At 40.8% G+C, this 15,035-nt stretch overlaps 1 protein-coding gene across 1 annotated transcript in view; it reads right to left on the bottom strand.

Annotated features, from left to right (window-relative positions):
- Vps50 (vacuolar protein sorting 50) overlaps positions 1 to 15,035 on the bottom strand; it is a 56,245-nt gene that overhangs the window by 19,234 nt on the left and 21,976 nt on the right. Inside the window, exons 9-12 of the mRNA XM_071598305.1 lie at positions 12,835 to 13,024; positions 10,339 to 10,554; positions 3,595 to 3,707; positions 2,247 to 2,472 (exon numbers count right to left, since the gene is read on the bottom strand). Of these exons, the coding sequence (XP_071454406.1) occupies positions 2,247 to 2,472; positions 3,595 to 3,707; positions 10,339 to 10,554; positions 12,835 to 13,024 (745 nt within the window). The remainder of the gene's footprint in view (positions 1 to 2,246; positions 2,473 to 3,594; positions 3,708 to 10,338; positions 10,555 to 12,834; positions 13,025 to 15,035) is intronic.

Here is a 15,035-nt window from a genome sequence, read left to right as displayed (position 1 = left end):
TTTGGAAAAATATTTCAGAGTTGAAAAAGACGCCGTTGACTTTTACACTCTGAAATTGTTGCCCTGAAATGCATATTGGCGAGTTACTGTTGCAGCATCTCCAGCTGTTTCTTGGAAATTGTCAATCAGATCTGAGATCCTGGTCCACTTGATAAGAGGTTTCATTGAATAAATGAAAAACTCCAAGAGCCGTAAACAGTTTACGACTACTGGAGTATTTTCATTAATTCAATACTACTAGCCATAAGAGCTCAATTCAATCAATAGTGGTTTCATTGCGGGGTCAGTCACTCTTCAGCTCTCTTCCCTGTGCACATTTGCCTGCCATCTTTGAAGCCTCTACGCCACTGCCTCCACAAACTAGTCACACTCCCAATGGATTTGGGCAGCTGATGATCCTTTTGCACACAATAATCAAATCGCAGTGTGCACTTCTCAACTGGTGGGATTATTATTTCCACAGGATCAGTGGTGGGGGCCCTGACCTTCAACATGCGCCAATCGCCAGCGCGCATTCATTTAGGCTGCTTTGTGTTTTTAGTGGAGCCCGGTCGAGGGACTCAGTGCAAGCGCAAAATACAGCTAACAGTCGGACAGTGGCATGCCATCGAATTAAGCGTTGGACAGGGGAAATCTAAGTAAGAAGGCGTTGGGCATGATTCACCAAGCATTCAAGGATGATAGCATGTCACAAACTGCAGTTTTTAAGAGGCACAAGCTCTTCAAAGATGGCAGAGAGAGTGTAGAATACGAGCGAGCCCCTTGCTGGACGGCCATCGACTTCAAGAACCGATGACCATGTGCAGCGTGAGCCTGAAGTGGTGAATGAAGGCCATCAGTTAAGTGTGCTCATGGTCACACTTCGTTTTGGCATTGCTGCGAAGACTTACCACTGAAAATTTGGCAATGTGAAAGACCTGCACTGAACCCTTCCGGAAGGTCCTGTTGGACAACCAAAAGCATAGTAGAGTGCGTACTTGCAAAGACCTTCTGCAATGGCATTGCGATGATTTCCCAACCCCTAGCAGTCCCCTGACTTGGCACCAGCAGACTATTTCCTAGTCCCAAAAGTGAAATCCTCCCTCGGAGGACACCACCCTAAGGGACCCCAAGTGCCGTCAAAGAATGAACGCATACCCTTTTCTGGAATCTGCCTACCAGGGAGCCTTCGAGTCGTGGAAAAGGTGCTGGCAAAAGTATGTAAACGCTCAAGGGATGAACTTGGAAGAATTTTGAGGAGTTGAAGCACTATCTGAAACAAATTAATTTTCCTGAACTTTTCCTGATACTTTTTATACTAACTATGTACATCTCAAAAGAGGAGCAATAGGCACCAGAATTCAAGGCCTACTAAGGCACCACAATAATCATCTCACCTCATTGTGCTCAAGAGCTTATGGGGACTTAAGGAATAAAGCGTCTCACCAGTTTCTCATCCAGAAAACCTGTGTATTTGAAAGGGAAAAATAAGGCATACCTGTAAACCACAAATTAAATCGAAGTGCCTCAATAACTGCTATTACTAGAGAGCTCTACTATTACTTGCTATTGACTTTGTACACATAATTATTCGACCAAATACAACCAAAAATCAACAAATCCCTTTTAAGAATGGATAAAACAATTCGACATACTTACATAAGCATAAACAAACAATAATTTTCAGTACTTAGGCTATTGGATGTCCCCAAAAAATATCGTAGAATGAAATCTGTGATTGCAATCAAAGAATGTCCTTCGAATGGCATGATTTCATAAGATGTGGTTATTTCATCAAACATAAACACTGCAGTATGTGGGGTAAGAACCTTGAAACAAACCACTCACTAGAACAGTGCTGACCTCAAACAACAATGATACACTCTTGCGATGTCATGGCTGACTGCTCTGCTCAGAGAAATGTAATAAATATCTGAACCAAAAAAATTTGCAATTTTAAATGGCATATTTCAATTCAATGCATTTGGTGTTTATGGGATGAAATAAAGGTGATTTCTTGGCCAGCCCAAAATTTGATATCATCGGGAGTCACTGAATGGTTTAATATCAGATTTGAACATCAAATTCATGCTTATCCATTTTCTCTTCACGCTTTTCTTTTTAATTCATGGAAAATGCAGGGGTTTTAAAGTTGTGCGTCTAGCAAGTGTCCTCTGGCTGGCCGACAAGGGGGCGAGAGTGGGGGGGGGGGCAAGGGTGGAGGAGGGGAAAGGCAAGCAAATTCACCGGGAGAGCGGGATACCAACCACTTCGGAGGCAAAGAAGTGGAACACGGTGTAGAGGTAGTATTCGTAGAGATGCGTGGCTCGGACGATGACCCCAGGGGCGATTGGACGCAGGAGGCAGGCCATGCGGATGTAGCGGCCCACCAGGCGCAGCACGGTGAGTGCCGTGTTAGTGAGGAAAGGCAGGGGGGGCTTGCCCCGGAATGACGGCCCCCTATTCGGTCGCTTCTTGGCACACCCAAGGCCCCTGTAAAAGAGGGGACGAGGTTAGTGGCCGGATGGGTTGCACACAGTGAGTCAAATAGGCGACCCCCCCCCCCCCCCTGTGGACAGACTTCTTCGGCTTTCATTGCGACGCCCGCTGAGAGTTGGCTTGGAGTTTGGTCGCACGCATAAAACCCTTTCACTTCATCATCAGACGGTGAAATGAATTCCGGGTGCTTCCCAAAGTGTTCTCTGCACACATTTCCTCCAGTGCTCCTCTTCATTTATTTTGCATCAGTCCGAAAGCAGCCCTTCAACCTTCACATCGGACCTAGAACATTGATTTCAACATTTAACAATTACACACACCCAAGCCCTAGGTGGAGGAAAAACCACCTAGGCTGGAATCAAACCTGTGACCTCTGGGTTGGCAGTCGAAAACTTTACCCTGCCACCACTGGGGCCGGCAAATTACTCATTTGTTAGCAGACGTAGCACAAATTTTGATGAAAATGGGATGCATTTCAAGGGCTTCTGATAAGATTAACTGAGCCTTGCACGGCCAAAACAAAAGATTCGCATATAAGATGAATTGTTTGCTGACAACCTCTAACATTATTCTGAACTTCAGCGAAAAATTTTGGTGAAAGCGGTAGAAGGGTGGCCGGGAAAATTCATCATCTTCATCATTCATGCTCTTGTTATTTTTGAAATGCTAGAATAAATAGAACACAAAATGCTATGTTTCAGTCGGATGCAGCGCCAAATTACCAAAGATTTGTTTTGACTTTTGATGCCTCCCTTCTTGAGTTTAAACCCAAAAGACCTAGTTTAGTTTTGTTTCAAAACCATATCCGACAAAATTCATTATTTCTTCAAGCAAGTATTAAGAACAATTGCAAAGCAACATCATCACAAGCACACAGAAATGCAAATTGTAAACAAATGTGTATGGCTTTCCTTGAAAACAATGATGTGTTCTTCTACATCTACATCTCCAACAATGATTGGTCCCGTCGCCAGTATGGGACCAATCAACGCTATTTATGCTCCAAACTCCCATCCTCAGTGGGACGCTTCAATTTTTGGCACTAAAGCATCTTGTGTACATCGTGTTGACAGAACTTAAGGAAGTGCTTAACGTTTAACCAAGTCCAGATCTTACTTTCCACTCATGTTCACCTCGCCAGCATTCTCGTCCACCAGGTCGCGCTTCATGTCCTCCGGGATGTCCTCATCCTCCTCACTCTCATCACTCCAGTACACCGAAGACTCCCCCTTCAAATCACAATAAGAAGAGAGATGGAATGATTGGCACCACCAACGAGGAATCAAGCCAACTAAAAAAGACCTTAAATTCACATTTTTCAGGGGCTGTTTTGTACACAGTGGCTATTTTACAGACTTCTTACTTACAAGTGCTTGCCCTGCTGCGAAGCAACATTCGGGCGTGCATTTTCAGCATGAGTTGGAACAATGATATTATGGGAAAGATCAACTCAAGCCGTACTCTTAATGGTGGGCAAAGGATATGGTGAGGGAATACTCAGGGTAAGAAAATATAAAATAAAATTAAATGAGAAATAGTGGGTTAGGACAGAACAAACAATCAAACCAACATACAATATCAAAATACACTCTGGCAAAGGTGGGCTACTAGATAGCATTGACCCTTGCCCATCGCAAGCACTCAAAACACACAGGACTGGCGACAGATTTCTCCCCATGCCAGAAGCCCCCCAAACACACAACAAAAAACAAATAAAAATAAATAAACCACGCACTCTCTGGCTTGGACCTTTTGCACTTGGACGTCGAGTGTGACGGTTAGCAACGGTAGCAGATCGTATTGCGAGCCACACTTGACACGGAGTTTGACCACGAGGGGAATTGGGATTTTTGTCTAATTTTCCAATGACTGTTCTTGTAATCTTCTGCATTAAAGGACAAGTAAAGTAAAGCTTAATTAGTAGCATGACTTGTTTTATAAATGAATAGCATTGATCCATAATGTCATTGCCGACATAAATGCCATCTCCCAACGGATGCCACCACGTACGAAGATGTTTGTTGTTATCTATTTACAGTGTGGTACGTTCTTTTTCATTTGCAATGTTTCCCCTTCATTACTTGGAAGTCGGCTAAATGTAAAGCAATGCCTTTGAGAGATGATTTGTGTCTGAAAAAAGAGCATCAGAATGTAAAGTTACCTCAGTCAGCTGTTCCGTGGTTCATAGCTTTCTAGTTAGGACTCTTTCATTTCCTTTTCTTCCTTGTGTCCCCTGTCTCATCAAATGTTCTGCCTGCTCTTTTACTATCTATTGCATAGTCAGGAATCTCGAGTAGGAGGGTCCAAGACATGAGTCCATTATATTCATAGTAACTCGAACCCTAGCACTTTTCCTTTGTCGTGCTTTTTTCAGGTTGCATCATCCTCCTGTGGTAAAGAACCTTCCTTATCTTAGTCCACGAGGTTTGCTTACATTTCTAGAAGCATAACCCAGATGTTTTCCCTGATGACACAGGGTTCTCTTACAACAGATGCTTTCCCTTTAGTTGAACGAATGGTTTGCCAGCTAGTAGTTGCTCATTCCGGACGAATTTCACCTCCTCCCACTGGATAAGTATTCCAAAGAATTAGAAAGCAGCAACGATGAATTTCACATCGAAACTGATGAATTTATTGACAAATATAATAGCGACAAAAGTGAGTTATCTGAGAATGCATATGGAGATGATGAACCAGTCGGTGGTCCAAGTGGAACTATGGAAAGGAAAACGGCCCTTGCTTCACCCAAAGATCAGGGTGAATGTACTGACAGTGACAGTGATGTTGACTTCATACTGACAAAACGAAGATGCACAATTGTTTATTCAAGCGATAGTGATGGAGATATAGGTGATAGCATTGTGCATTCGGGCATAAGGCCCAGTGAAAGTAGTGTTAATGGTGGAAAACCGGAAAAAGAAAAGTGGAATGCTGTATCTGTGAATGACCATGAGCCTAGCATAATCCCCTTCTCCACTGGTCACTTATGAGTTGGACCTCAAGTTCCTTCTGGATGTGCCACACCAATAGTTTTTTTCAGTTGTTTTTTACAAACACATTGATACAAAATACAACGGAAGAGACAAACGAGTATGCTAGGCATAAAATTAGCCAGAAAGAACGAACTACCGCGGCGATCCACTCGCAATAATTGGAAAGATGTGACGATTGAGGAAATGAAGGCTTTACTTTATTTACAGAGTTATTGGTCCACGGACTTTGAGTCTCGTACACCATTTTTTCGAGCTGTTTTCAAAAGAGAAAGGTTCTTGCAAATATTTTTGATGTTACGCTTGAAAAATGATCAAAAGTCAAGTAAAGATTTGAGAACAAGAACCGAGGGGGTAAACTACTTCTTGTCATACCTTGAAATGAAATTTAGGGAGAGATTCTGCCCTGGAAGAGAGATTTCTGTTGATGAGGCTGTTGTTGATTTCACGGGAAATATACACTTCATCACGTATAATCCTAAAAAGCCAACAAAATGGGGCATTAGTCTATATGTCCTCTCAGATTCCAATGTGGTTACGTGCATTCGTTCATTTGTCCCTTATTATGGCGGAATAACGACTGAAACATTGGTGAGACCTGATCTCCCTTTCAATAGCAGAATGGTTTTAGAGCTGCATGAAAGATTGAAGAACTCAGTATCTGTTTCTCAAGGCCATCATTTCTTCACTGACAGGTATTACACCAGTGTCACTCTTGCAAGGGAACTGCTAAAGGAAAAAGCAAACTTGACAGGGACAATAATGCCCAATAGGAAAGATAATCCAGCTGTGATCGAACATCCAAAGCTAAAGAAAGGAGAGAGAGTGGCTTACAGGGATGAAAATGTAATGCTCCTTGCATGGAAGGACAAGAGGATGGTCACAATGCTCAGTGCGTGGGACACTGCAGAGACTGAGTCCGTGGAAGGGAGGGTTCGTGGCGGTGGTGGGAATGAAATAGTTTTCAAACCTAAGGTTGTGACAAACTATACCGAGTTTATGGGGGAGTTGATATAGCAGATCATTACACAAGCATGTATTGTTTCATGAGGGATACTCTAAAATGACGGCGTAAATTGTTTTTCTCGGGGCTTGAGGTCAGTGTTGTTAATTCATATATATAGTATAAAGAATGCTAACAAAGAAAAAATGAAAAACCGATCTCGCATGTGAAATTTGTTCGGAAACTAATACACGACCTCGTTGGAGAATCCCGAGATGGTACACTAACTTACAGGGTTAGGTTACCATCCACAAACATAGAGCAATGTTTAGATGGAAAACTCCATAAAATCACACCTCACCCTGACAAAAACATGAAGATTGTGCGGTTTGCTATAATCGAAAAATCAAAGGTGGAAGAAGAGAGAGGATACATATCTGTGAGACATGTGAATGTAAACCAGGTCTTCATGTTGATGAATGCTTCCAAAAATACCATACCATGAATAATTATAGAGTTTAAATTATGGTTTATCAAAAAATTTATCAATAATTAAGTAAAAAAATCCAAATAAATAAGTTTGTATGAAAAGAAACTCCAGTTTTTCATTCTAGTGCCACGCTTAGTAAATTTGGGATATTGAAAAAATTAAATCCCGAGTAGATTAAGGCAATCGAGAAAAAAAGCACCCGAAAGCAAAGGGTTATATTGTATTGACCCTCCCTAGCCCCAACACTCACACACACACAAAGGGCTTACGAGAGAACTCTCCCCTTGCCAGCAAACCAATTTCACGCACACCCAAGCACGAGAGTGACTGTCCAGCGGGACGGATCAATCCCTTCCTCATTCAGAGCAGTAAAGGTGACTCCCACATCAAAATCAAGAGGAGTGCGCTCCTATGGGATGGAACCCATGCAGCTGGTGCCATTGGGAGGAGAGGAATGATAAATTCAATCAGTCTAATGAAAGGGGTCATCTGTCACAACAATCAAGTGCCATTTGTCAGCCTTGGGGTGCTTTATTTCTGATTCCCACCACCTTTATACTTATTATAACTTTTAGCAGAAGTTTCGAGGATTATGGAGCACTAAAATGTTAATTGCTGCATTTCCTGCTTGGGACGAATTTTGTGATAGCCCATGAAAGGGCGACTCTGATGACCCTTGCTATCGACTCACATTCCGTGGTCACTCGTCATCCTGATTAAGTAATATGCATGAAACATGGGCTGAAATACGGCTAACAGTCTGGATGGAAACAATCGCTGAATGTTTTAAACAGATTGATTGCTTGAAGGACTCTGCATTCTCGGGTTTCACCGCGCTGTTGCTTAATGCTGACAACAGTTTCACCAAAGTTGCATTCGGCATCTTCAGGTCGAAGAGATGCCGGATGCAACTTCCGCAAAACTGTCGCCAGCATTGAACAACAACGCAGTGAAACCTGAGAATGAAGAATCCTTCAAACCACCGCTGTGAAAACCTACGCAGCCAGATTTATTGCCTTTTCATCAACAGGATTATGATCAAAAACCTTGATTTTAGGCAACATGGAATTATCATCAACTGTGGGGAAATGGAATTCCTGTGTTTACTCCTGAAGATTAGAGTGAAAACATTTACTAAAGTAGCCGTGAAAAATATTAAAGCCATTCATTTCCCTACTTTGGGTTACACTTCCCATAAAGATGTTTTACTCTTCAGTTGGTTCAGAATTCTATGTCCCCTTCAAAGAAATGCTGGCAAGAGCCCGCTGCATATAAGTTACAGTCAAGGCAATAGGTTGCTACTCTCTTGTATTTCCGTGTTCTCCAGTGTCATATGGCAACACTAATTACATTTGTTTCTCGTCTCTCTGTCATTGTTCTAGCCATTGTCTACCGAGCGAGTGTACAGTTATAAGTTGGAAACCCTGCTCGAGAGGATCCATGACAAATTAATCCTCTCCGATGACAAAGAGTGCTAAGTGCCGTCCCAGGACTCTGATAAGGTAAGTGAATTTGTGTTTCAAATGACTGCATTAATATGCATTCACGATGTAATTACCATTGTCATGCGATTGCACTCCCGCCAACCTTGGTGGAAGGGGACATACCTACATTAACCCTCTTAGTGCGGCGGGCCGATATATCGGCTTTCGTATCCCTGGCGAAAAGTGCGGCGGGCCGATATATCGGCTCTTGCGTAGGCTTTTGTTTAAATCGTTGTAACTTATGGTTTTTTCTTTAATAATTTATGGTTTTTGTGCTATCGATAGGTTGAATTCCATAGAATTACGTAACTATTTTTTAAATTTTTTATTAGCAATTTTAAATGCTTTTAAAAAAGTATTATTCATACCATAATTTTTCGTTCAGTTTTGTACATGTCGGGAAGCTCTGCCTAATTGTTTGCTCGTTTTTTTTCTGAGTAGTCTTTCCACTATGAAAAGCCACTGAAAGGCTAATAATCTGTTTTCATCTGTAATCTCTTGAATGTGTTGTGGTGTCGTGGTGTTGATATATACCTGCTTATTCAGACTTTGTTGAGACGATGGAAATGAGAGCACTGCTTTGTAATCATTTTGGTTTCTCTTGCCATCCGTCGTATCTAATCAATTGCGCCCTGTATAATGGATTACATTGTCAGCAGTTCTCTGTGAGTTAGAACTTAGTTTTTTTCTGCCTTTAGATTGTAAGCACATTGCCGCAGTCTCAAGGAAAGGGGAAAAGTCCCGATTTGACTCAGTGAGATAATCCTTTTCAACAAAATCGAACTATGCAGAGGCTGACAAAAAAATTTGTAACTCACTGGTTTTTCTTTATTTATTTATAATATTTTCTACATTTCTTTTTGACTCTTTATTATATTTAAATATTGTAGTTTAATTGAAAAATGTTTTTAAAAAAATATTAGTTTTGTGTCTAAAAATCGAAATATTATTGCTAAAAAAATATTATTCAAATTTATCATACTGTAATAATTACATTTATTATTCAGATGATGTAAATGTATTACATCATTATTAACTACAATATTATATTTTAAAATAAAAAAACTGCATATGGATATCTAAACAAATAACTTCATAATGTTTTTTTTCCTAAGGTGATACATTTTCTTAAATTACACTTCGCACTTCTCACTAGTACCCCTGAAATCCCCGCCGCACTAAGAGGGTTAAATACTGTTTTCCTCCATAAAAAAGGTCCATCAAAAATTCCAAGCACAAATGACAAATTTTCCTGACATTTCAGAAGCGAAGCTAAGAAATCCTAAAATAATCATTTAATTTTATTCACTTGACATAAAAATGTTTTCAAGGAAGTCCTACCATAACTGTATCCCGAAAGAGTTTTTTCAGGAATGCATGAGCCCTTCTTTTCTTTAAAGACTTGGTTACACACAGCCGAAGCTTAGTCAATACATATCATGTTATCAATCCTGGATGGCATGAAGACATAGCTTCATCAAGCCTATATGCCTCTCTCCCTATCTCTAAACAACTCCAAAATGTAGATAAAAAATATTTAGTGCATAAAAATATTTATTCAAGTCTTCCATGGATGTACGGAAGGATAGTGTCTTCGTACAGTGTTGGAATAGGTGTCATTTTATCCAACTTTGGTAGCAACAAATGGTTTCATGAAAGCACATTATTACGTCTCTAAAGGGAAATAAAGTTAGGGATGAAAGCTGTCGAATAAATATTTTAATTCTGAAATGTTTTAACCAATTTCCCACAGAGATAAATGGTGGTAATTGACCAAGTTCACCATTGCATCCCACGCAAAATATTTCCCTCATATCTATAGTTCTCCCAGGCACAAGTCAGCCCCAAAGCAAAGCAAAGTGCGGACTTGATTCAAGGTGGCACGCAAAGGTGCAACAGGGGGGAGGAGACAGTGGACAAACAGAAGTGAGCTACGGGGGGGCATGGGAAAACCTTGTCCAGTAGAATGTCCTCATCCTGAGCCTCATCAGCAAACGAATCCTCGTCAAAGGGTGTGCCGTTTGATGCACTGGCATACTTGGAGAAGTAACCGTCCTCCTCCATACCATGCTTTGCCACAGGTGAGTTGAATGATGTCTCTGCTCCACCCACATCAGACGTCCCGAGTGATGACTGACTGTGGAAGTGGGATCTCAAACAGCGGTACTCCTGCAACAACCGAAGAAGGGACTATGGTTAGGCAGGGAGGGAGGGGGAGACTCCCCACATTCAAACCACACCGGTGAAAGACAAACTGAGGGAATTCGAAATGGAAACAAAGTTAGGCATGAGGTAAGCTCATGGTTAAACCCAGCAAATATAACACTAATATGAGACTAGTTGGTATCTGATAGAATACTCTAAAACTCCTTCGGACGGTCGAAATTTTGTTGTACGGAGAGATGAATATTTTCCTTCGAGACCTCTTCCCAGGCCACTGCTCTTTGAAACTGCACCCCTCATCATGCAGAACTAGGTACTCTCCTGCTTCAAGTGACACCCCTATTACATAAAACCAAACACCACCAACTTGGCCAATTTCACTCTTTACCAATTGAAAAACTCTTGCACTCCCTACTTCACTATGCTTTGGTCATGAAGGAGTGGGCTAGATCCATTGAACTTATTTTATTTTCAAGAAAGGATATCCAAATTGGAACAGAGTGCATTTTCAAGTTCACAGGCAAAACAATTCCAATTAAATCATAACTGTAGTTGTCCATCCAAAAGTCCCCCTTTTTTGGAGAAATATCAACTGCAATAAGTGATGGGGAATCACTTTCCGGCACTCTGCAAGCCAAATGCGACTTTTTGCAGCCTATAACCAAAAGAGACGCGGAAATTGAGAAATAATATGTTGCCATCTTAAAGTGCTTAAAATGTTTATTTTTATTATTTCATTATTTTTCTTTCAAATAATTAGTTTGAAACCCCTATTATATCCCATTTCTGAGCAACCATGGCCTATAGAACTGCATTATAGAAAATGATTTTGCTCATTTAGTGCCTATGCCTGCCTAAAAAAGACTGCAATCATTGTCAATATAAAAACCAGTTAAATGCAAAGGAAATAATGGATTGCTAATGCGGGGATATAAATCAAAACTTTCAATGCACCCAATTAACTTTTTACCCAATTTTAACCAATTTCTCCTAAATGCATCCAATGAAGCCATCAATCAAAATTGTTTCGTTTGGTGCCATAAGAGGTGAGCCCTTACTTATCCATCTTTCAGGGAGACTTAATGATGCTGCTCTTCACATTCCTATCTACTGCCCTTTTTATTCAAACGCTAACTGAAATTGACACAGGAATCTTAACATACATGTATTAAAATAAATTAGAATCACATAGGCATAGGTAAGTACTGAATGTGAAAAACATGGCACTAAGATTGAAGAGAGATCCATCCTTGTCATTGCAATTAGTATATGAAACATCTGCTGCATGCCTATCTGACAAAACATAACAAAAACCATGGACTTCCAAATTGTAAGAACTTGGGAAATTATTTTGCAACCTTTCATATGGTCGACCTGTCTGGGACAAAAAATTAAGTATAACAGCAGTACCAATGTGATTCTATTTCTGAAGCATATCAATAATAATATATTTATTTGTCCTGCAGGCACTGCGTACAGTGTTGACAATACATGACAGGAGTAAAGGAAACATCAATGGGATCACATTATTCCCAAATTGAGATACAAATAAAGTTATGACTGGAAACTTATAAATGTACACTTAAGTTTTACAAAGATAGTCATTTACACTATAATAACACTGCTCAACCGGATATGCAAATAGACTTTCCTTGAATGCCAATATTCTTTTCTCATTTTTTAAACAGACAGATAGTTAAACAATTTTGTGAACATTGATGCTGGTCTTTGAGCTACCATAGATGGATTTGATTTTTTCACACGTATGTATCTCTTTACATCCTCTGGTATTGTGTCGGTGATAACTTTTATTCATGGGAAAGTCACCCTTGCTTTTCTTAGCATACATCACTGCATGATGGATGTTTACGCAAGGTACAATTCATATTCCCAAAAGTTTAAGAAGAAGTAGGCAATGTATGATAAGGTTGATTACATACGAGTGTTACTATTTTTTTGTGAACTAAAAATACTTGATTTAATAAAAATGATGTTCCCTAAATTACAATTCAATAAGGAGTTATTGAGTGAAAAAAGCCATTAAACAAGTTTATACATTGATTAAATAAATAACAAGCTACTTAACCATTGAGAGCAAAGAGTGTTCTAGCAAATTGAAGAGAGAGCTAAATCTCATAGTTCTAACAATGCATCCACAAGCAGAAGATGACAGTTCCATCACTTTTGACCCTCCCTCGCACTCTTGGCAGCCCAGCATCGATTGGGGGGGTTCATTGTCTGCGCAAATTGACAAACCTGATGGCTTGAAAGTGTGGGAAGGCTCACCCTTAACTGGAGGATGGAGAATGAGGGTCGCACTGGGCAAATCTCCCAGCCTTCGTTCTCCAGGAATATGCGCAGCTCATCCAGGGTGGCACGGTGGTGGTGGGACACATACTCAAGGCTCTTGGCACGCACGGAATCCTGCAACTCGGGTGATCTGCTCCCACAGAACTCCTCACCCACCTCAATGAGCCTGCAACACATGAAAACAAGAGCCCAAAGAAAAAATTGGCATCAAATACCAATGACAGAAGAGATCTGTGGCGTGCACCAAGGTTGGGTGAAATGTGGATTTTCAAAAATAAAAAAAATCAAACCAAGACCTGATGTGACCTAAACATGGTTCCCTTTGGAGGGGAAAATACTCAGGAATATAAATTATGATGTAAATCTGATATTTTAAAGGAAACTTAATATTCTTTCAGTGCTAGTTTACATGAGAGAGTATAATTGATACAAATTAAGTTTGAATGATTATTTCCCTCCATATTTTGATTGTACAGCTCAAGGAGAACTTTTTTTTATATTCCAAATTTCAATAATATAATGAAAATGTCATAAAACCTGTGTAACATTCTACTGAATAATTTAAAAATAAAACATGGTAATTCCACATGAAAAATAAGCTTTATTGCAACCCAGGTGTCACTGTGGTGCAGCATCTTCAGACAAGGTAGTTATATTCACACAGGTATATATGAGGCCCGTTCAAAAAGTATCGCGAATTTTGGATTTCCACAGATTACGTATATTTGATTTTTTCGTGGCATTATGTTCGTACCTATATCTCTCACTTATGCCGAAAAGTTTGGCCATTTTGAATGTTCACTTAATTGTTGACAGCTACACACTAATGATGCCGCAGCTACCGTATTCCCCAGATCTGCCCCCCAGTTACTTTTTCTTGTTCCTGAAACTGGAGAGGCCCACAAGAGGACGACGATACGCTACGATTGACAAGATAAAGACTGCATCGAAGAAGGAGCTGAACAAGATCACATAAAACACATGAAAAACGAAATTTAATCTCAACTATGCGTACATCGTTGGGAAGGCTGAGCATTTAGCTATTTTTCTACATAGTCGCCTTGACTACCAGTCACCTTTTCCATTCTTGTAAGCAGCTTCTTGATAACGGCCTTGTACCTTTCTCCCGCCACGTCGCGAAGCCAACTGACGACTGCTCCTCCGATATAAATTCATCGCCATTTAGTGGAAGTGTACGATGAGAAGTGTATGGACATCAAAAACACGCGGAAGTGGTGCAGGAAGTTTTTTGACGGCCGGGAAAACGTCCACGATGAGCAGCGGTCAGGACGGCCGTAGTCAACGGTGGCTCCAATCGACGAGATAGTGCGCAATAACCGGAGAATCACCCTTCATGAGATAAAGGAAGGCCTTAATGAAGAGGGTGGCTACTTCTTCGTGCTGCAGACTATTGTGTCGGAGGTCCTCGGATACAACAAGGTGTCTCACCAAAGGCAAAGCAAAGTGTTTGCATCTCATGACAATGCACGTCCACATGTGCCACATCACACGACCACCCTACTCAATGAATTCGGCTGGGATATCATCGACCACCCTCCTTCAGGCGCGGACGTTGCCCCCAGCGACTTCCACTTGTTTCCTGCTCTCAAAAAACACCTTGGAGGACAGAATTCAAGTCAGACGAGGAAGTGCAAGAAGCAGTCGTCATTTGGCTTTGTGCTCGGTCCATCTTTGTGCTTGGTATCTTTGTCCATCATCCTGCCTCAATGACCATGCTTCTGCGCCGTACATAACAACGTTCCATATCAAAGTTTTAATGAGCCTTTTCTTAAATTCCTTACCCAACATCCCTGTCATCAATTCCCTTCTCTTTGTCAAAGCTTCTTTGCCCAATGCAATTCTTCTGCTAACGTCCCTACTATTTTGACCATTTCAGCCCAGGATATGTCTAGGGTAGGCAAACTGCTCCACCTGCTCTAATTATTGCCTAGCTTACACTTACCACACCTTTCCTCTTTCTTGAAAACTGCATAACCTTTATTTTGTGATTCTAATCACACAACCATTACACTGAGCTACTAATCTCCCTACAACTTTCATTAAAACTTTGTAACCCTGAAAATAACACTGCCATTAGCTATTCATCTTTAGCTAATAAATTTAACAAACACTACGTATCAGCTCCTTGCCCAACTACTTCTCCAGCCAATGTGCTT

Source organism: Hetaerina americana, unplaced genomic scaffold (assembly GCF_022747635.1).
Source record: "Hetaerina americana unplaced genomic scaffold, ioHetAmer1.1.p SCAF_97, whole genome shotgun sequence".
Lineage (NCBI taxonomy): Eukaryota > Metazoa > Arthropoda > Insecta > Odonata > Calopterygidae > Hetaerina > Hetaerina americana.
This window is presented reverse-complemented; position numbering and strand designations above follow the sequence as displayed.